The sequence below is a fragment of the Engystomops pustulosus genome, chromosome 1, assembly GCF_040894005.1.
Source record: "Engystomops pustulosus chromosome 1, aEngPut4.maternal, whole genome shotgun sequence".
In the NCBI taxonomy this organism is placed as follows: domain Eukaryota; kingdom Metazoa; phylum Chordata; class Amphibia; order Anura; family Leptodactylidae; genus Engystomops; species Engystomops pustulosus.
The window spans coordinates 133,968,414-133,990,117 of NC_092411.1; the positions used below are offsets into that span (position 1 = coordinate 133,968,414).

Sequence of the window (21,704 nt, forward strand, 5' to 3'; positions counted from 1 at the left end):
AAAAAAATAATTCGTAAAGTTCAAATATTTCATTTATCCGGGGCTCTCAGGCATATTCATTTTATAAAAATGAAGCGGAGATAAAACATTGTGGCACAGCAGCGACAACCTGGTTGCCATTTGACCATGGCTTTTAAAGCATCTATGATAATTACATGAATAAATGATCTGCAGCAGACTGACATGTACACTTACTATACTGTTGGGGCATTCTGGCACTATTCATAGACCGAAGTAAAAGACTGGGGATGCTTTAATAAGAACGAGAACAGATGTTTAAAAGGGACAAAAGTAACAGGGATCATGTGTGTTGGAACAATCAATGAGCCAACTCAAGATCAAAACTAGACATGAAAGAATAAGAAACCTGAAAGCTTTAGCAGAAAGAAAAGAAGAAGAAAATACTAGATCAAAACTTCAACCTTACTAATGACCCCAACACATGTATGAGCTGCTGTCCAATTTCTCCCTTCACATCCGCTTTCTTTCCCATTGTTCTCAGATGTCCTGCAAAGCCTTAACTCCTGGTTAGCAGTGTCAGTAAGGAGCTCTTTAAGAAACTGCCATGACTCAAGATCATAGATCACATGGTAGCCAGGGCTACATGAGTACTAAAACCAGAGAATCCTCCCTCCTGGGCCTAATATCCCTACTTGCTACTATGGTCTCGGGCCCTCTGATCATGAACTGCTTCTTAAAAGGTAGGAGTTCATTCAGTCTTTGGGAAGGTAGCCTTCTTGACTTTCTCTCCTGATCTATATGTGCAAATACAATTACTCCTCCAGAAGATCTTGGTGAGCAGAGTAGTGAAAATAGTAGTCGTCATATGAATAGCAATGCGAGGAGTCTGGGACCATTACAAATGGAGATATCAGCAACGACCGGGATGCAGAAACACAGAAGTAATTTCCAATAAGAGACGGAGCTGTATCACACTCTCTAATATCACATGTTTTTACCTTTAGTCTGGACTGGAGTTGCTTCATTTCCATATCTGTGCTTTTAGATGGTGTTAATGGAGTCACTACAAGTTGATCTGAGGATACGGGGCTCACCATTTCTAGTGATCTTTTGGCTTGGACCAGCTGTTCAGTCGTCTGCTCTACTGTTCGTACCAGATTTTCCTTTTCTCGCTGACCATCAGATAAATCTGAAGATAACTTCTATGAAGTCAAAGAGAAAAAAAAAGGATTTTGAGATTTCATTGCAGTTTACAAAATCAATAGATTTCATAATTAAGTTAACCAATTAATACACTGTAGACGCCGGCAGGGGTTAAATGACCAAAACACAGGGGTCGCCTTAAGCCATCGGAGCCACGATTTATTGCATTTTTGGCGCGAATCAGGACAGAAATGTGATAAAACAAGCATACATTATGTACACACTAGTTGCTGCGGGACCTTGAATGACATCATTCAAGGTCTCGCTGCCCAGGTCACTATAGCACCTGTGGGGATCCTGGGGCAGATCTGGGAGGGAATTTTGTGTTGTGGAGAGAGGGAAGGTGGGTTGGGGGTAAAAAAGAGAGGGTAGACAAGTCCAAGGGATGGGATTCTGTTTAAGGAGGGGGCCAATACCTGGGGGGAGTTCTTTGTGAGGAGGGGTTAGAAGACATGGGGGCTACCTGAGTGAGATGAAGAGGAAGATAAGACCTGGGGTGGCAGTATTATAGTAATTATATTGTTTTACATAGGATGCAGTATGGTGGTAGTTATATTCTTGTACATAGAGGGAAGTAGTATAGTAGTTATATTCTTGTACATAGGGGGCAGTATTCTAGTAGTTATATTCTTGTACGTAGGGGACAGTATTCTAGTAGTTCTATTTTTGTACATAGGGGGCAGTATTCTAGTAGTTCTATTCTTGTACATTGGGCGCAGTATTGTAGTAGTTATAGTCTTGTACATAGGGGGCAGTATTATAGTTATATTCTTGTACATAGGGGGCAGCATTATAGTAGTTATATTCTTGTACACAGGGGGCAGTATTCTAGTAGTTCTATTTTTGTACATAGGGGCAGTATTATAGTAGTTATATTCTTGTACATAGGGGAAAGTAGTATAGTAGTTATACTCTTGTACATAGGGGGCAGTATTCTAGTAGTTATATTCTTGTACGTAGGGGAGCAGTATTATAGTAGTTATATTCTTGTACATAGGGGGCAGCATTATAGTAGTTATATTCTTGTACGTAGGGGACAGTATTCTAGTAGTTATATTCTTGTACATTGGACACATTGTAGTAGTTATAGTCTTGTACATAGGGGGCAGTATTATAGTAGTTATATTCTTTGTACATTGGGCACAGTATTGTAGCAGTTATAGTCTTGTACATAGGGGGCAGTATTATATTAGTTACAGTGCCTACAAGTAGTATTCAACCCCCTGCAGATTTAGCAGGTTTGATAAGAAGCAAATAAGTTAGAGCCTTCAAACTTCAAACAAGAGCAGGATTTATTAACAGATGCAGAAAACTTAGAAACCAAAAAGTTATGTTGCTCAGTTAAATTTTAATAAATTTTAAACATAAAAGTGTGGGTCAATTATTATTCAACCCCTCAAAACATCAGAATTCTGTTTGGCTCCCCTAAAGAATTAAGAAGTAGTTCAGGCACAAAGAACAATGAGCTTCACATGTTTGGATTAATTATCTGTTTTTCCAGCCTTTTCTGACTATTTAAGACCCTCCCCAAACTTGTGAACAGCACTCATACATGGTCAACATGGGAAAGGATCATTCCAAGGCCATTAGAGACAAGATCGTGGAGGGTCACAAGGCTGGCCAGGGGGTACAAAACCCTTTCCAAGGAGTTGGGCCTACCTGTTTCCACTGTTGGGAGCATCATCCGGAAGTGGAAGGCTTATGGAACTACTGTTAGCCTTCCATGGCCTGGACAGCATTTTATAAGTTTCCTCCCGTGCTGAGGCCAGGCTTGTCAGAAGAGTCAAGGCTAACCCAAGGACAACAAGGGAGGAGCTCCGGGAAGATCTCATGGCAGTGGGGACATTGGTTTCAGTCAATACCATAAGTAACGTACTCCACCGCAATGGTCTCCGTTCCAGACGAGCACGTAAGGTACCTTTACTTTCGTCATGTTAAGCGTCATGTTACAAGCGTCATGTTAAGGCTCGTTTACAGTTTGCTCATGATCACTTGGAGGACTCTGAGACAGACTGGTTCAAGGTTCTCTGGTCTGATGAGACCAAGATCGAGATCTTTGGTGCCAACCACACACGTTACGTTTGGAGACTGCATGTCGCTGCATATGACCCCAAGAATACCATCCCTACAGTCAAGCATGGTGGTGGCAGCATCATGCTGTGGGGCTGCTTCTCAGCCAAGGGGCCTGGCCATCTGGTCCGCATCCATGGGAAGATGGATAGCACGGCCTACTTGGAGATTTTGGCCAAGAACCTCCGCTCCTCCATCAAGGATCTTCAGATGCATCGTCATTTCATCTTCCAACAAGACAATGACCCAACGCACACAGCCAAGAAAACCAAGGCCTGGTTCAAGAGGGAAAAAATCAAGGTGTTGCAGTGGCCTAGTCAGTCTCCTGACCTTAACCCAATTGAAAACTTCTGGAAGGAGCTCAAGATTAAAGTCCACATGAGACACCCAAAGAACCTAGATAACTTGGAGAAGATCTGCATGGAGGAGTGGGCCAAGATAACTCCAGAGACCTGTGCCGGCCTGATCAGGTCTTATAAAAGACGATTATTAGCTGTAATTGCAAACAAGGGTTATTCCACAAAATATTAAACCTAGGGGTTGAATAATAATTGACCCACACTTTTATGTTTAAAATTTATTAAAATTTAACTGAGCAGCATAACTTTTTGGTTTGTAAGATTTATGCATCTGTTAATAAATCCTGCTCTTGTTTGAAGTTTGAAGGCTCTAACTTATTTGCTTCTTATCAAACCTGCTAAATCTGCAGGGGGTGAAATACTACTTGTAGGCACTGTATATTCTTGTACATAGGGGGCAGTATTATATTAGTTATACTCTTGTACATAGGGGGTAGTATTAGAGTAGTTATATTCTTGATTTCTGATTTTCATTTGTTGCTTAATAAATGATCCAAGATGACAAGATGAATAGAAATACAAACATAAAATCATTTTTTTTTCTGGATGGGAGCTTCAGAATTATCTTGAGTTTGTTCTATTGCCGACTTTGACCTGCTTCCCTACAATGTTGCACAGTAGTTTTATAAAATGAATCTAAGACTATATGCAAATGCAACAGTTTGTATAACAATGCACCATAAACTCATTCAAATTTGTGTTAAGAGCCAGAAAAAAAACTAATAAAAACTGTGAATTTAGCCTTTATTTGAGAACAATCAGATATATATCAAGTTCTTTATATACCATATTCATGTTGTTACACAAGTGAATCTTACACTTTGGTGTCTAGTATAAATAAATATTGCTTTAAAGTAAAACTGTAGTCTGTAGGTCTTACAGAGGAGGAATAAAATGGAGCAGCTGTTGTGGGTAATATTTTGTTGGATGATCTTCGGTTGTGTTTTCTGTTTCATTTCCTGTGTACACATCATGGCCAGTGAACCTCACTCTATATAACCTTGACTGGGGATTGATGTGCTTAAAAGGTAAAAGCCAAGCTGGAAGGGGATACAATAACAGATGCTGGTTGTTTATCTCCACTGAGTAGGACTTACCAATGTATCTAGCAGCCAAAGTGCTTCGGCTTCATTTGCACACATTTAGAGACTACTTTTATTAGAAATGTAATGAAAATGGCTACAAACAGCTAATTACTGTAAATACAGGCTCAATTGATATGGCTACACTGACTGCTGGAAGGGATATGCCACCATATACTTCTGCAGAACACTTCACCACAATGAGAAGAAAATGACCATGTTATTGAAGTAGAAATAAAAGTTGTTTTAAAGAAAACCTTTCACCAGCAACACTCTCCATTCCCTACAAAGGGCATTTTAGGTGATTTTCTAAATGTCCCACTGATACCTCTATCCACAAGAAACTGGTTAAAGTTGACCAATATCGACTACCGGTTGTCTCAGATGTCAAACTTGAATAGAAGCCTCAACACCAGGCACTGTAATTTCTCATTATTTCTGCAATATTTTTTTAAAGAACTGATGTGGACATGACAGTACTCTTTTGTATTGTTGAGATAGGACAAGGAGCAGGTAAGGGCAACTACCCGCCTACCACACATTCTATGTACTCCCCCTAGGGGAGTGCATAAATTAAAATACAAGGTTCCCTGAAATGCTCGGGTGACGTAGCCTTAGCACCTAGGAAAATTACCATAACTTTCAGAACTCTAAGTGGCATATAGAGTTATAATAAAAGAAACCCTGAACAACACAGGAAAAACACTGGAAAAACTGGCAGGGAATCCCTTATATATGAATATCTTCCTATATAATGAGAACTATCAATCAATGCTGGTCCTGGCAGGCAGAAGCTGGAGGGTAACTGGCCGAAAGACTCTTCAGCATGTTTTATCAGAACCAAAGAAATTTCCAAATATAATGAGAAACCTATCATTTGGTTACATTGTCATGAATCATCATTTTTAGCTGGTGACAGGTTCCAATAACCTGATATGCTAAATTAAAAAAATTCCTTTGTCAGCATTCTGACCCATTTCAGTAGTTTATAAAACTTTGTTTCACATAACCTGCCAGAAGCATGTAGTTATTCCCAGCAGTGGTTGAAGGCTTGGCAGCTACACTAGCCTGTGTGCCTGTCTCTCAGTGTCCCTGCATTCTTCTCAAGGCCCATGACAGTAAGAGGAGGGCCGGAGAGAGCTGGATGAGTGTGGATGAGAGAAGAATGCAGGGAAACCCCCCCCAACCAACCCCCCCATGGGACTCACCAAAAGCTGCTGGCAGGGAACCAGGTAATATAAAGTACTGAAATTATTCAGAATACAGAACAATGGCCTTTTTAAAATCAGGATAGCATCAGCTATTGGAACCTGTCACCAGCTAGAAATGACATTCCTGATGACAGGTTGACTGATGCTATCATTTGTAAATTATGTCTGGTGTGTCCGGGGCCTATTGCAAGACTAACAGGCAATTGCCAACAAATAAAAAATAAGGTAAACAGAGCTTTAGAGCCCTAGGACAGTAAACATAGTCCATGCTTATCTGTGGCTTAGCTAAATTCACATAATAGTGATTATAAATTACATGAGGTATTGTGGGTCTCCTGTTTCAACATCATTTAAGTATGTTCAAGTAAACCTGTGTAAGTAGACCTGAAGGTGTAGTAGTATATGCATTTCCCTCATCAGCAAAAGTTTGTCATTGTTATAGACTGGAACGGCAGTATCCATTGCAAACTTGAAATCTGCACCGATAAACTATGGTATTCTTATCGAGCAGTCACTTCCACCAAATATGAAGCATATGATGGGAATATAAAAAGTTCCAACTAAGGAGATAACTACTTGTTAAAGTTGAGCACTCTGCGGAGACCATTAAGAACCCTTTGACTAATTGGACATTGGTATATTAATTCTCTTTTTACTTAACAGCACTATTTTAACACCCGTTTGCACTCTGTCAGTAAAGCATATGAATGACATAATAATACAGAGCATGAATAATAAGGAGAAATAAAATGTTAAATTAGCATTTCATGTCATACTTAAGTGTCAAACCAGGAAAAAATCTTTAACTACTGGCATTGAACATTTATCTTAAACAATCTGACGTTGACAACTTATTGATGTGATTCTTCCTAATTACTGCTAATCGCCTATCAAATATATATATTTTACCATTTAAATGCGGTTGTCTAGTATAGAAGAGCGCCTCTGTGATATTTTGCTCCGGATAGACAGGGCAATTTAAATGGGCAGCACTATTACGGGGTCACCTTAAATAGGAAATGCTGTTAACAAAAGGCTTTTACAAATATGTTCAAATGATAAAAATGCCTTTAGGCGCTTAAATCATTCATCTGAAGACCAAATATAAGACATAACCTAAAAGTATTTAACCCTGCAACAAAATATTGCAATTTAGTACTGAAAATAGCTATACAACAGTTTTCAAGTTGTAACCTGAAGGAAACATTTCTTTGGACAAAATCCTCCTGTCCATTCCATTTTTAGCACTTCCCATCTCCAATCTACAGATCTTTTTAGAACACCTCAAATTTTCAAGTTATATTTTACATTAACACAATTGTAGTACAGGCGGTCCCCTACTTAAGAACACTCGACTTACATACGACCCCTAGTTACAAACGGACCTCTGGATATTGGTAATTTATTGTACTTTAGTCCTAGGCTACAATAAACAGCTGTAACAGTTATCACAGGTGTCTGTAATGAAGCTTTAGTGTTAATATGAATTCTTATGACAACCCAACATTTTTAAAATCCAATTGTCCCAGAGACCAAAAAAGATCTTTCTGGGATTACAATGATAAAATATACAGTTCCGACTTACATACAAATTCAACTTAAGAACAAACCTACAGACCCTGTCTTGTATGTAACCCGGGGACTGCCTGTACAGCAAAAAACTTTAAAATGTTAAACCCCTTAATTGTTTTACTCCCCACCCTTCAAAAGCCATATCCTTTTTAGTCTATCCATATCCTTTTTAGTTTTCAGAACTCCATGAGGGATGGTTATCTGTGAGGCAAATGTACTCCCTAGTGGCAGCATTTAGAATGCCAAGTTTTTGAGAGTTGACAGTTTGCAAGATTGATACCTGATATAACTTATAACAGACATAACTTTTTTGTATTTTTCATCTGACATAAGCATATCAGGGCTCATTTATTTTGGTAAAAGTTGTTTTCCCATAGATTAATTCTTAGAAAAAAATTGCATAATGACAAAAATGTATTAACTCTTTACTGTGATGGAGCAGAGAAAAAAAAAGGCTATTCAGTTAAAAAAGCTACACATTTCAACAAACAGTATTAAAAAAATGCTAAATTATTCCTCAATAAAAAGTGCATTATTAGGGTTTCATTATCGTGGCATAAGATAACGGCTACACTGATAGTATTTTGAAGCACTTTTTGATCACGGTTTATTACAAGTTTTTGGTAGGTAGCAAGCATTAAATTTACAATTCTGAAATAGTTTAAATTTTTTATGCCATTCAAAGTAGGGGTATAAAAACATAATATCTGTTTAGCCAAGGTTGCTACTGACCTGTTGTTTTGTAATTTATTCTATTTTTTTAACCCTTAATATAGGTACTTATGGGAAAAAGCAAGATTTTTCCAATTTTTTTAATTTATATTTACAAACTTTATTATAAACTTTTTTTTACTGTCCTACTAGGGGACTTACAGTAGGGATACTTTGATCCCTTATACAATATATTGCAATACTTTAATTTAATAATTGAAAGTTTTTCTTTCAGACACAGTATTGGACCTGATAGGCCTCCGTACATGGCACTCACATGGGTCTCTTTCAGACCTCTGGTTGACATGGCAACCCTTCTGCACCCTGTGATTGTATTGGGGGAGGGGGGGGGGACAGAAGGAACGAAAGTTTTTCATATGAAAACTGCCTAAAGACTTTGTACCAATATTTTTTAACAGCAATTTTAGATAAGGGAATTGTAATGTTTAAGCACTATCTTAACTTTAACACTTTTTAAACTTAACACTTTTGATAAATCTGCTCTACTAAGTAAAATGGTGGTTCATTTCACTTAGAAACACAATAAACAATTGCAGTTAACAGGCTATACAAACACAAAAAAAGAATAGTGGTGGAGTTGGGGCTCTTTTGCTAGTTTTCAGAAGCCCTTTTTGTACACCTCGTTGGACAGAGGTTCATCAAGATAAGGATTCCAAAAATATTGTAATTCAAGATTTTGTCAGAACAACATTAGGCATGTTTTGCTTATGGGATCAAATGTAAACCTTCTGAAGTGAACTTGGAATATCAGTTTACTTCAGTACTTACAGGTTCGGTCCAGTAAATCCTTCACACACGTGGAGTATGGTAAGTAATGGACTAAAGAGTATAATCTGGTAAGTTTAAAAGAATGGAAAAGGCAACACAGTCTCCAGACTTAACCCCACAACGACGCACGCCGTAATAGTAAATTTGTTAAAATAAAGTATAAAGTAGTAATTTGGGGCGCATAGTGAAAGATGTAAAATCCGTTTTTTAATCATTTTCACTGCATTTGGATTTTTTTTTCTGCTTCCCAGTATGGCATGGAATATTAAATACTATCACTATAAAGTGAAATTTGTTACACAGACACAAGCAGTCACACAGCTCTTTAAAAAGGCCAGGTCATTAAGAAGTTAAAGGAGTTGCCCACTTAACCTCATTTTTTTCTGTAATGTGTGAGGGGGAAGGATATTAGGTAATTTACCAACACAAATCTATTAAAAGCTCTGCACTGCTTTCTTGATATGTGAAGAGAAGCGCTCTGTCTTTTACCTCATCAGCCAGACATTCCTGTCCATAAAATGGCAGCAGATGAAGGGTCATGTGATCTCCAATTTTCCACAAACAATCGTCAGTTAGAGATCACATGACCCTCCATCTGTGGCCATTTTGTGGACAGTAATCTTTGGCTGATGAGGTAAGAGACAGGAGGCTTCACTTCACATATCAAGAAAGAGGTGCAACCCTTTCCCCGCCAAGGACGTATCTCATATGTCCTCATAGGGTGGCCAACGACCTATGTGACTTCAGAGGGCTATAAAATCTCCTCTGTGGCACCTAGAAACACACATTGATTGGCGCAGGCTATTCGCAGAATCCTTCATAAGCAAGCCTCTCCCTACACTCCCCGCTGGTTCTTTGTGCCCCATAGCCATTGAGAAAGCTTGTTACCTATGCCATGTGTTTATTCTGTGATTTCCTATTGTGACCCCTGTTCCGTTTTCAACTCTGATCCTGTGCTGCCTATCTTGACCTCCTGCCTGTCCACGACCACGATCTTGCCTCACGACTTTGTATTACACCTTGGCATCCACCGTGAACAGAGTCACTTCTGTGGAGTAACCAGGTTGTACCAACCCAAAGCAAGTCCAACCCGCTCGGATGCCAGTTAGACTCCACTCCCAGGTGTTTACTTGCGTCATCATCCACGGTGATCCAGTGGGTCCACTACCCCTGGTGCCTGACAGTGTGTAATATATTAATAAACACATTTGTATAGTAATGGCTAATTAATTGCAAAGTCAATATTTGCCTAGAAAATGAACTTTTTTCCCCCAAAACACATTTCAACTTCATTGCAGGCCTGCCTTAAAAAGAGCAGCTAACATTGTTTCAGTTATTTATCCATTAACACAGGTGTGGGTGTTGATGAGGACAGGGCTGGAGATCAGTCAGTCATGATTAAGTAAGAATCACACCACTGGACACATTAAAAGGAGGCTGTTGCTTGGCATCATTGTTTCTCTTCTGTTAACCATGGTTATCTCTAAAGAAACATGTGCAGTCATCATTGCACTGCACAAAACTGGCCTAACAGAGAAGAGTATCGCAGCTAGAAAGATTGCACCTCAGTTAACAATCTATCGCATTATCAAGGAATTCAAGGAGAGAGGTTCCATTGTTGCCAAAAAGGCTCCATGTCACCTAAGAAGGACCAGCAAGCGCCAGGACCGTCTCTTAAAAGTGTGTCAGCTCCAGGATCGGGCTACCAGCAGTGCAGAGATTGCTCAGGAATGGCAGCAGGCAGGTGTGAGTGCATCTGCACGCATTGTGAGGCGGAGACTCTTGGAGCAAGGCCTGGTGTTAAGGAGGGCAGCAAAGAAGCCACTTCTCTCCAGAAAAAACATCGGGGACAGACTGATATTCTGCAAAAGGTACAGGGAGTGGACTGCTGAGGACTGGGGTAAAGTCATTTTCTCTGATGAATCCCCTTTCCGATTGTTTAGAACATCTGGAAAACAGCTTGTTCGGAGAAGACAAGGTGAGCGATACCACCAGTCTTGTCTCATGCCAACTGTAAAGCATCCTGCAACCATTCATGTGTGGGGTTGCTTCTCAGCCAAGGGAATCAGCTCTCTCACAGTCTTGCCTAAAAACACATCTATAAATAAAGAATGGTACCAGAATGTCCACCAAGAGCAACTTCTCCCAACCGTCCAAGAGCAGTTTGATGATCAACAATGCCTTTTCCAGCATGATGGAGCACCTTGCCATAAAACAAAGGTGATAACTAAATGGCTCAGGGAACAAAACATAGAGATTTTGGTTCCAAGGCCTGCAAACTTCCCAGATCTTAATCCCATTGAGATTGACTTGTGGCCAATCATCAAGAGACGGATGGATAATCAAAAACCAACAAATTGTGACAAAATGCAAGCACTGATTGTGCAAGAATGGACTGCTATCAGTCAGGATTTGATCCAGATGTTGATTGAGAGCTGCCAGGGAGAATTGCAGAGGTCCTGAAGAAGAAGGGTCAACACTGGAAATATTGACTTCCTGCATTAAATCATTCTAAGTGTAAATAAAAGCTTTTGTTACTCATAATATGATTGCACTTTTATTTCTGTATGTGATAAAAACATCTGACAAACACACAAAGTGCTGGTGTAGAAATTGTCCAGGTAGAGTTGGTAGCCCTGGTCCAGCACTGGGTGCACCAAATCCCACACTATCTTCCCTGTAACACACCGGAAGGTGGGCATTCTGGGGGCACTGTAGTGGAGTCCTTCCCTTCATATACCCTGAACTTGAAGGTATACCCTGATGTACTTTCGCACAGCTTATACATCTTCACGCCATACACCTTTCCCTATTATTGGGCAGGTACTGGCAGAATAGAAGACTCCCTTTAAATTGTACCAGGGACTCATCACTGTGTGCTGTCGGTGTAGTGCAAAAACTAATGGATGGCTTCAAAGCGCATCCTGCTCATCGCCATGTGGAACATGTGGGAAGTGGTACAGAATGTCTGTGCTCCAGTAGTCCCTGATTGCGGGCTTCTTTACAATCCCCATAAGAAGTATTATGCCCCAATGCTTCTCCATCTCTGCTGCAGTTACAGGGGTCCCCAAAAAAATTTTGGTAAAAAAATTCCCTAAATAGGTAATTAAAAATGGGAAACTGATGCGGAAGAAATTAATCAAACATGCTGGAAATGTACAAATTTTACAACCCCAATATTTAATTTTTACACAGAATAGATTGATGATAAAAATCTTACGGTAAGAGGGCTGAAAATTTATTTAAGTGCCCAAAATACCTACGATAGGATGCAGATCTCCCTCTCTTTAAATATTTTATAAGAAATTAACTTTTTAATGCCCCAATAGGAGACTTATGATCCACTGCAATATTACTGTTTAGCACAGACAGCCATCCTAGCCTATTAGACTCATCATTTGGCGGGGCCTAATTGGCTTATGTAGTTGCTAGACCCAGATGTCATGATCAGGCCTGTCATACTGCTATCACAACCCACAACAATCCTTAGCTGCTGTGCTTTTTCCATTCAGGGTACCCAATTAGTTAATGTAGTAATCATTGCACATTACTAAAACAAAACACAAGAACTTGCTTTGTACCAGAGGATTCCACAGTTAAGATTCTACTGTCTGATTCCCACGAAGACTAGATTCTTAAATATACTCAGGATAACAAAATAACACATGCACCAATTACCAAAAATAAATCATTTCACAAATATAACCTGTATCCATCAGTCCTGGTGTATACAATGTTGGTTGTTCCTGGATGCAACCATAATTCTTCTTCTGATTAGGGTCGGGCTTGGCAGATTCTTCTCATGAATAACTTCTGTCTGCAGAATGCAATGTGCTCTCTGCCTATACCCCTGCATTCCAAGATGAGCTTACACACAGACACTTCCTGTCAGCAAGCAGCAGTGTGAGAAGACTTATTCTACAAGCTACAGATAAGATCTTTATAGCAGGGGAAAGAGTTATAGCAAAGTTGACAGTGTGTGTTTTAACTGAGATATAGCAGAGATGTAGTAGGGCTGAGTGTCATTGTGTGTTATATGCATCTCATGGATCTTATCATCTCTGATCAGTCTCATCTCTCTTTTTCTGTGTCAGATAATAGTAGAATATTCAGAAGCTAAATGAAAGTGTAGATAAACTTGGACCCTAATAATCTAAGCACTTTGTCAACACACAGCAGCATAAAGCACAGATGAATCATGTAGTGTCTTAGAGAGTTCCCACCCACACTCTGCAATTTAAATTGACTCTCACTGAATTATATGAGCTAAAAATGCTATAAAATTGTAAAGTAAGGGATTAAAATTTGAGAATTTTCTTTCATGGGAAAACCCCTTTAAGCCCTTTAGATAGGTTTATTCATTTTATTTAGAAAATTTTCATAATTGTGGGAATTGTGTAGCCAACCACATTATCTTTGCTCATAAGGAAAAGCTAACTATTTAAATGTGAAATAAACCTCCATTCTACAATTGAACTTTTTTCTCTGCGTCCACTTGTAGAAGCTTTTTATACTTGGACAGCCTATACAAACTATACTATTAGTAGCCAATCTTGAAAATGTAGGACACCATATTTTTCTTTGCATCATTAAGGATGATAATGATTTTTCTTTCTAGAAATACAATTACATTTTTAACAGGTGAGCTACATAATAGTAGATATTTTAAAGAAAATCTTTCATTGATTTAAGCTAATAAGTTCAAAACTAAACATTGATTTTTGTTGCACCTTAAAAACTTATGCATTAAGGAAACCTAAAATTGTCTCATTGTAGCTATATAGAATCAGGTTATGGATGTGAATCAAGAGCCCTGACATAACATGACAGTCTGAGTGCTTATGATGCTTTTCTCTCTGGATCCAGCAAAAAGCATTGACATTCCATTAACAAATAACCTTGTCTTCGCAAGTTGATAGGATGCTGGATTAGGGCAGTCACGTCCTTATCCACGTGGATACACCGTTCACAACCTGTTTCGTGCACAGTTTACCCTGGGAACATGATCCGAGTGACATTTCACAAATTCCTGGATAAATGTTGCTACACTCTGCCGGCAAAGACAGGCTGTGTCATGTACAGATCAATAATAGCACGGTGTTTTATCAGCTTCAATATACAAGGAGTACACTGTCTGGCAAAAGCCATGACCCTAGAGAATCTGACATATAGAAATGAAATGACCTATAAAATATGTCTAGCACACATAGCTGTGCTGGAAAAATCATAAGCTGTAGGATGGTGGCTTAAGGTTCTTACCAATATTTACACAATTTATACAATAAGTCATAAACCAGACCTTAGAAAAATGTACACTGCTAACTTCAATAACAGTTAAAAAACATTGCATACTCTGCTTTTCATACTGCATATTCTACTATCTCATGTGTGTGCATAATAACCCAAGTAATTATATTTGTATACTTTAAGATCATTAAATGCAGAAAAAAATTATATATATATATATATATATATTACATACATACACATATATAAAAACCGGTCTTGAATTGCATCACAATGTATAGTAAAGTCTGAGGTTGACACCACCCATAACTCTGTATGCAAAAGTATGACAAAGGGGGGAGAGAAAGAGAGAGACAGAGAGAGAGAGAGAGAGATTTGGCCCTGTAAAGTCCCAGGTAAGCAGAGTTTTGTCATGTAGTTAGGGCACCAAAGTACAGTCCAAAACTGGTCTCGTCTACATTTATTCATGTAGCAGGTACTTTACATTCAGGCATTATACAGTAAACAAAATTCTACCCGTCTGGGTGCTAACTAAACTGAGAGTTCCCCTAACTCACAACTAAAACAAAGACACCTGTAAGGACATCTCTGTTCTAGGCATGAAAGTCAGGGCTGTACTGTACTCTATCAGCCTTGTTCAGCAGCTTTATGTAGCCCGAATAGGCTGCTACTACCACCTGTGTCCAAGGTGCTGAACACCACAAAACCTGATCTAACCCAATAGGGAGGTGGATTGAACCTCCCCACTACCAGCCTGCAAACCCATTCCATATAAATCCAGCCCTAAAGAGTTTTAACCCATTAACAACCAGGCCCTTTTTTGTTTTTTTCATTTCCATTTTTCACTCCCCACCTTCAAAAATCTTTAACTTCTTTGTGCTGCCCACTGGCAAATGTTATGCAGGTTAAATGATGTTCATAATTTGTCCATTATGTTACAGATATTTATTTGCAGGCGCCATCTAATGGCCAAAGTTAATAACTACTTACATTCTGTTTTCCCCACCCACTAGCAGATACAAAGGATTGTGGGTAGGAGAAGGGCAGTTCCCTTCATGTCTACACAGAGAGAAGACCTATATTCAACCATCTTAACCCTTGTTGTAGTATAGCCGGTAAGGAGACTGTCTATAAGAATCTATAGCTACTAGCAGTTATAGGACCACTCTGTATAAAGTCTCTTATATGAAGTGTAATGTATAGATCTGTAATTGCACTGTAATTGCACAGATAGGCCCAACCTCATGGTCGGCCATGTTTGGTCCCAGACTGTATATGTATCAGCTTGTTTCCTGTTATATGCTAATGTAATGTATGTAACATGCTCCTGTTATATTATTGTACTATTCTAATAGATTGTACATTCCTGTTTTTCTACAGTTTCACCCTAATCCTACATCAGTTTAATAAAGCTACAGACTTTGAACCAGTCTCATTTGTTGAACTGTAGGAAGGCGTTTAACTGCCTGTCGAGCTCCGCATAGACCCCGGGGGTACGTGAAGTGGGGGCAGGACAGTGAAACGGCTGCTGGAAACAAGCGGGAAAGATTTAGACTACACAGAGGTCTGCTACTGTCTACGCAGTCACCTGCAAACAGGCAACACAGCAATCTCTAAACGGTCAAAGCATGTCACAAAGCCAAGCGTCTTCTATCAAGACAAGATCACGGGCCAGTTCCTCAAAAGCATCTACCACTAGCAATGCAGCCGCCATCGCCCGCGCAAAAGCGGAAGCAGCGAGGACACGGGCTACCTTTGCTGAACAAGAGATGCAGTTGAAATTACAACAAGCCTCCTTAGAAGCAGAGAGGGCATGACAACAAGCCTCCTTAGAAGCAGAGAGGGCACGACAACAAGCCTCCTTAGAAGCAGAGAGGGCACGACAAGCACAAGAACAGGCTTCTCTGGACTTAGAAAGGGCCCGCTTGGAAGCAACACTTGAGAAGCTGACAATTGAGAGGGAAGCAGCAGTTGCCATGGCGGAAGCTGAAATCCTAGAGGCAGCCGCGTTCTCTCACAGCGAGCCCAGCAGACACAGTAGCATGCCTGATCTGGAACAAGAACCCCAGGATACACTAGAACGCACTTCAGAATATGTCCTTCAGCATCCTGCGTGTAATCCTCAGACTACACATGAAACAAAGGTTACCAACTGCGAGTCAAGTCCAAGGCATCATATTTTATGTCAAGAAGCGGACCTCAGACCACAGTTCTGCAAGCAAGAGAATGACACAGCTCAAGTCAACTTCCCTGCCTACCAGAGAACCCAAGCTTCACCCCAGCATCCAGGAAGTTACTACACTCCCAGACAGTGTGGCACTGTGAAACCTAAAGAAGAAACTTCTGACAGGTATGGCTACACACCACACTCTCACCAAGGCAACCATTTGCCAACCTGTCTCAGCACAAACCAAGCCACAATAGACTTTGCTAAGTTCTTTGCTAGACGTGAGCTTGTCACCAAAGGACTTGTAAAGTTCAATGATCGCCCTGAGAACTATAGGGCTTGGCGATCCTCATTCCAGAGTCTTATAAGAGACTTAGACCTGTCTTCTAGGGAAGAGCTAGATCTACTGGTGAAATGGCTTGGAGATGAATCTGCTGAGCATGCTAAGAGGATCAGAGCCATTAACATAAACTATCCAGAAACAGGCTTAAAGATGATCTGGGATAGACTCGATGAGTGTTATGGCTCAGCAGAGGTTATAGAAAATTCATTATTCAAAAGAATTGATGACTTCCCTAGAATAGCTAGTAAAGGCTACCAAAACTTAGGGAACTAAGTGATCTGTTAACTGAACTACAGGTTGCCAAAGCAGAAGGAGATTTAATGGGACTTGCATTTCTTGACACAGCCAGAGGTGTCAACCCTATAGTGCAAAAACTTCCTCACAACCTACAAGAGAAGTGGGTTAATCATGGTTTTAAGTACAAGGAAATCCATGATGTACAGTTTCCACCCTTCAGTGTATTTGTGGAATTTATTACTCAGCAAGCAAATATCAGAAATGATCCCAGTTTTGATTTTACTCTATCCTGTGCCACTCCATCTGGTCTTAAACAACATAAATCTCCGGTAGCAGTTCACAAAACTAATGTTTCTTTTAAAAGTAATTCTTACAGGCCTTCAAGCTCCTCCCACCAGGATGGAAGATCCACGGACCCAAGTAAGCAGTGTCCCCTGCACAAGAAGCCACAATCCCTACTGAAATGCAGAGGCTTCAGAGAGAAGTCCATGGAGGACCGCAAAGCTTTCCTCAGGGAGAACAAAATCTGCTACAAGTGCTGCTTAGCAACATCACACTTCGCAAAGGACTGTAAGGTCAGTGTTAAATGTACAGAATGTGACAGCACAGATCACAACTCAGCTTTACACCCTGGGCCACCACCTTGGGCATCGTCTCATATAGAAAGTGGCCAGGAACAAGGTGGAGAGGAGGGAAATACTGAAACAGAGACACCAGACGTTACTTCTCAATGCACTGAGGTCTGCAAAGGACTTGTAGGTGGCAGGTCCTGCTCAAAAATCTGTCTTGTCAGAGTTTACCCAACGGGCTGCAAAGACAAAGCTTTCAAAGTATATGCCATTCTTGATGACCAAAGTAATAAATCTCTGGCTAGATCTACTTTCTTTGACATTTTCAACATTAAGGGACCCAGCTCTCCCTACTCCCTAAAGACTTGTGCAGGCACTGTTGAGACGGCGGGGAGAAGAGCTACTGGGTACACAATAGCGTCTATAGATGGTCGCACCTGCCTGACTTTACCAACCATAATCGAGTGTAACCAGATCCCTGATAACAGGTCTGAAATCCCTACACCAGATGTTGCAAAACACCAACCCCATTTGAAGCATATAGCTCATCTCATACCAAAGTTAGATCCTCAAGCTCAGATAATTCTGCTCCTTGGAAGAGATATCTTGCAAGTTCACAAGCCTAGACATCAAATTAATGGTCCTCACAATGCTCCATTTGCCCAGAAACTTGACCTAGGGTGGGTGATTGTAGTTGATGTTTGTATAGGTGGTGTGCACAGACCCACTTCGGTGAACAACATGCTTACCAGCACATTAGAGAATGGACGCCCTTCTCTCTTTCAACCATGTTACAGTAACATCTTCATAAAAGAGCTTCCACACAGCATTCCTCTACCCTGTCATATCACTAGCAACCTTTGTGACAACCATACTTGTACTAGTGACCATGACCACTTAGGATGCACAGTCTTCCAGAGAACAAAGGAAGACAATCAACTGGCAATGTCCTTTGAGGATAGACTGTTCTTAGAAATAATGGAGCAAGGAATAGTTAAAGACGAATCAAATAGCTGGATAGCACCTCTTCCCTTCAGACCTAAAAGGCAGTGTTTGCCTAACAATCGAGAACAAGTTTATAAACGCTTTGCTTCCCTTAGACGGAATCTTCAGAAAAAGCCTGATATGAAAGACCACTTCTTTACATTTATGGAAAGAGTATTTGAGAACTCCCATGCAGAGATAGCTCCAACCTTAAAGGATTCAGAGGAATGCTGGTATCTACCTATTTTTGGAGTTTACCACCCAAAGAAACCAGGACAGATAAGAGTAGTATTCGACTCTAGTGCCAAATTTGGGGGTGTTTCCTTAAATGATGTCCTACTGCCAGGTCCAGACCTCAACAACCGACTCCTTGGAGTGCTTCTCAGATTTCGCAGAGACTCTGTTGCATTTATGGCTGACATCCAACAAATGTTCCACTTCTTTCTTGTTAAAGAGGAACACCGAAATTTCCTTAGGTTCTCTTGGTTCAAGGACAACAACCCCTTGGAAGAACCCATCGAGTATTGCATGCGTGTGCACATCTTTGGTAATAGCCCTTCCCCATCAGTGGCTATATATGGACTTAAACATTCAGCCAGGGAGGGTGAGAAAGAATATGGTTCAGACGTTACACAGTTTGTCAAAAAGGACTTTTATGTGGATGACTGTTTAAAATCGCTACCTACAAATGAGTCTGCAATCAGTCTTCTTAAGAGAGCTCAAGAAATGCTTGCTAATTCAAACCTGAGACTCCATAAAATTGCCTCCAACAGCAAAAAATTGATGGAAGCATTTCCCTCTCATGATTACAGTAATGACTTAAAGGACTTAAGTACTGACACTTTTCCAATGCAACGTAGTCTTGGACTGCTCTGGGACTTAAAGTCTGACACCTTTACCTTCCAAGTCAGCGAGGAAGAGAAACCCTTTACTCGGAGAGGAGTACTATCTGCTATAAACAGCTTGTATGATCCTTTAGGGTTTGCAGCTCCTGTTACCATCCAAGGTAAAGCAATACTTAGAGATTTGACTCATGATGCCTCTGACTGGGATGAACAACTTCCCAATGAAAAGAAAGCACTGTGGGTAGAGTGGAAGGATTCTCTAACAAATCTCTCTCATCTACATGTTGCACGCTCATATGCCCCTGTGTCATCTACAGAGGTTCAGCTACAAAGACTTTATGTGTTTTCTGATGCTTCTATCAAAGCCATTGCTGCTGTGGCCTATCTTAAAACAGTAGACATTAAAGGACAATGTCATATAGGCTTCGTCATGGGCAAAGCAAAACTTGCACCACTCCCTGAGCACACTATACCGAGACTAGAACTTTGTGCTGCAGTATTAGCAGTTGAGCTAGCTGAGATGATCGCAACAGAGATGCATTTGGAGATAAAAGATGCTGTGTTTTACACAGACAGCAAGGTAGTCTTGGGATATATCTACAACGAAAGCCGACGCTTCTACATGTATGTCAACAACAGGGTTCTATGAATCAGGAGGTCAACTTTGCCAAAACAGTGGCATTTCGTTCCTACTGATCAAAATCCTGCAGACCAAGCAACTAGATCTGTTGCTGCCAACCGCCTTAAAGACACTACATGGTTTACAGGTCCTGCCTTTCTATACAGCTCAGAACACAGCACTACGCATCTTAAAACATTTGAACTTGTGGATGCTGACAAGGATGCAGAAATCCGTCCCAAGGTGTCGACACTACACACAGTGACTTCAGACAATTACCTTAAGTCTCACCGATTCAGCAGGTTCTCAACCTGGAAATCACTTGTTCGTGCTATCACTTTCTTAACCCACATAGCTCGTTCTTTCAAAGATACCAAGCTTGCTAATGTGAAGGATTGTAAAGGCTCGCACCTCTGCAAAAATGTTCATGCAGTGACTGAACTAGATCAGTCAAAGAATGTAATCATTCGGACTGTCCAACATGAAGTTTATGCTAAAGAAATTGACAGTATCATTAATCACAGACCTATTCCTAAAGATAGTGTCTTAAAGAAACTTGATCCCTTCATTGATGCAGATGGCCTATTAAGGGTTGGAGGCCGCCTCAAGGAAGCAAAAATAGACTTTGAAGGAAAACATCCGATATTAATTCCTGGGCATCATCACATTTCCTATTTGCTTGTCCGACATTACCATGAACAGGTAAAACATCAGGGCCGGCTGTTCACAGAAGGGGCTTTACGAGCTGCTGGACTGTGGATTGTTGGAGCAAAAAGATGTGTTAGCAAGTTCATTTTCAAATGTGTCACATGCCGCAAACTTCGGGGTATTTTCAAAACACAGAAGATGGCCAATCTTCCATCTGACAGACCGAGTACAGAACCTCCTTTCACTAATGTCGGGCTTGATGTATTTGGTCCATGGTTTGTGGTTACCCGACAAACCAGAGGAGGTCAAGCAAACAGTAAGCGCTGGGCAGTCTTGTTCACCTGTATGTCTGTCCGGGCCGTGCACATAGAAGTAATTGAATCAATGGACACCTCAAGCTTCATAAATGCTCTCAGACGCTTTATTGCCATTAGAGGGCCTGTGAAACACATTCGCTCTGACCGAGGCACCAATTTTGTGGGAGCAGCCAAAGAGTTACAGATTCCTACAAACCTGGATACTGTCAGTGTAAACAGATACCTAAGTGAACAGGGTTGCACTTGGACTTTCAATCCGCCACATTCCTCCCATATGGGTGGAGCTTGGGAGAGAATGATAGGCATAGCCCGTAGAATTCTGGACTCTATCTTCTTACAAGTGGGTATGGCCAGACTAACCCATGAGTGCCTTACTACTTTCATGGCAGAAGTATCAGCCATCATTAATGCCAGACCACTAATTCCAGTTACCAGCGATCCTGATGATCCGATGATACTTACTCCTGCAATGTTGCTTACTCAGAAGACTAAGACAACCTGTTCTCCAGCTGGAGAATTTACTACCAAATATCTCTATAAATGCCAATGGAGGCAAGTACAAAGTCTTGCCAATACCTTTTGGGATAAGTGGAAAAAGCAATACATCTCCACACTACAACCAAGAAATAAATGGCAGAAAACTAAACCCAACCTCAAAGTCGGTGATGTTGTGCTGATGAAAGACTGCCAGTCACACAGAAACGCGTGGCCTTTAGCTCTTGTTACTAAAAGTTTCCCAGGGGAGGATGGGAACGTCCGCAAAGTTGAAG

At 40.5% G+C, this 21,704-nt stretch overlaps 1 protein-coding gene across 1 annotated transcript in view; it reads right to left on the reverse strand.

Annotated features, from left to right (window-relative positions):
- The window catches only part of CNTLN (centlein), a 216,933-nt gene that overhangs the window by 32,505 nt on the left and 162,724 nt on the right, over positions 1 to 21,704 (reverse strand). The window contains exon 20 of the mRNA XM_072154092.1: positions 960 to 1,163. Within this exon, the coding sequence (XP_072010193.1) occupies positions 960 to 1,163 (204 nt within the window). The remainder of the gene's footprint in view (positions 1 to 959; positions 1,164 to 21,704) is intronic.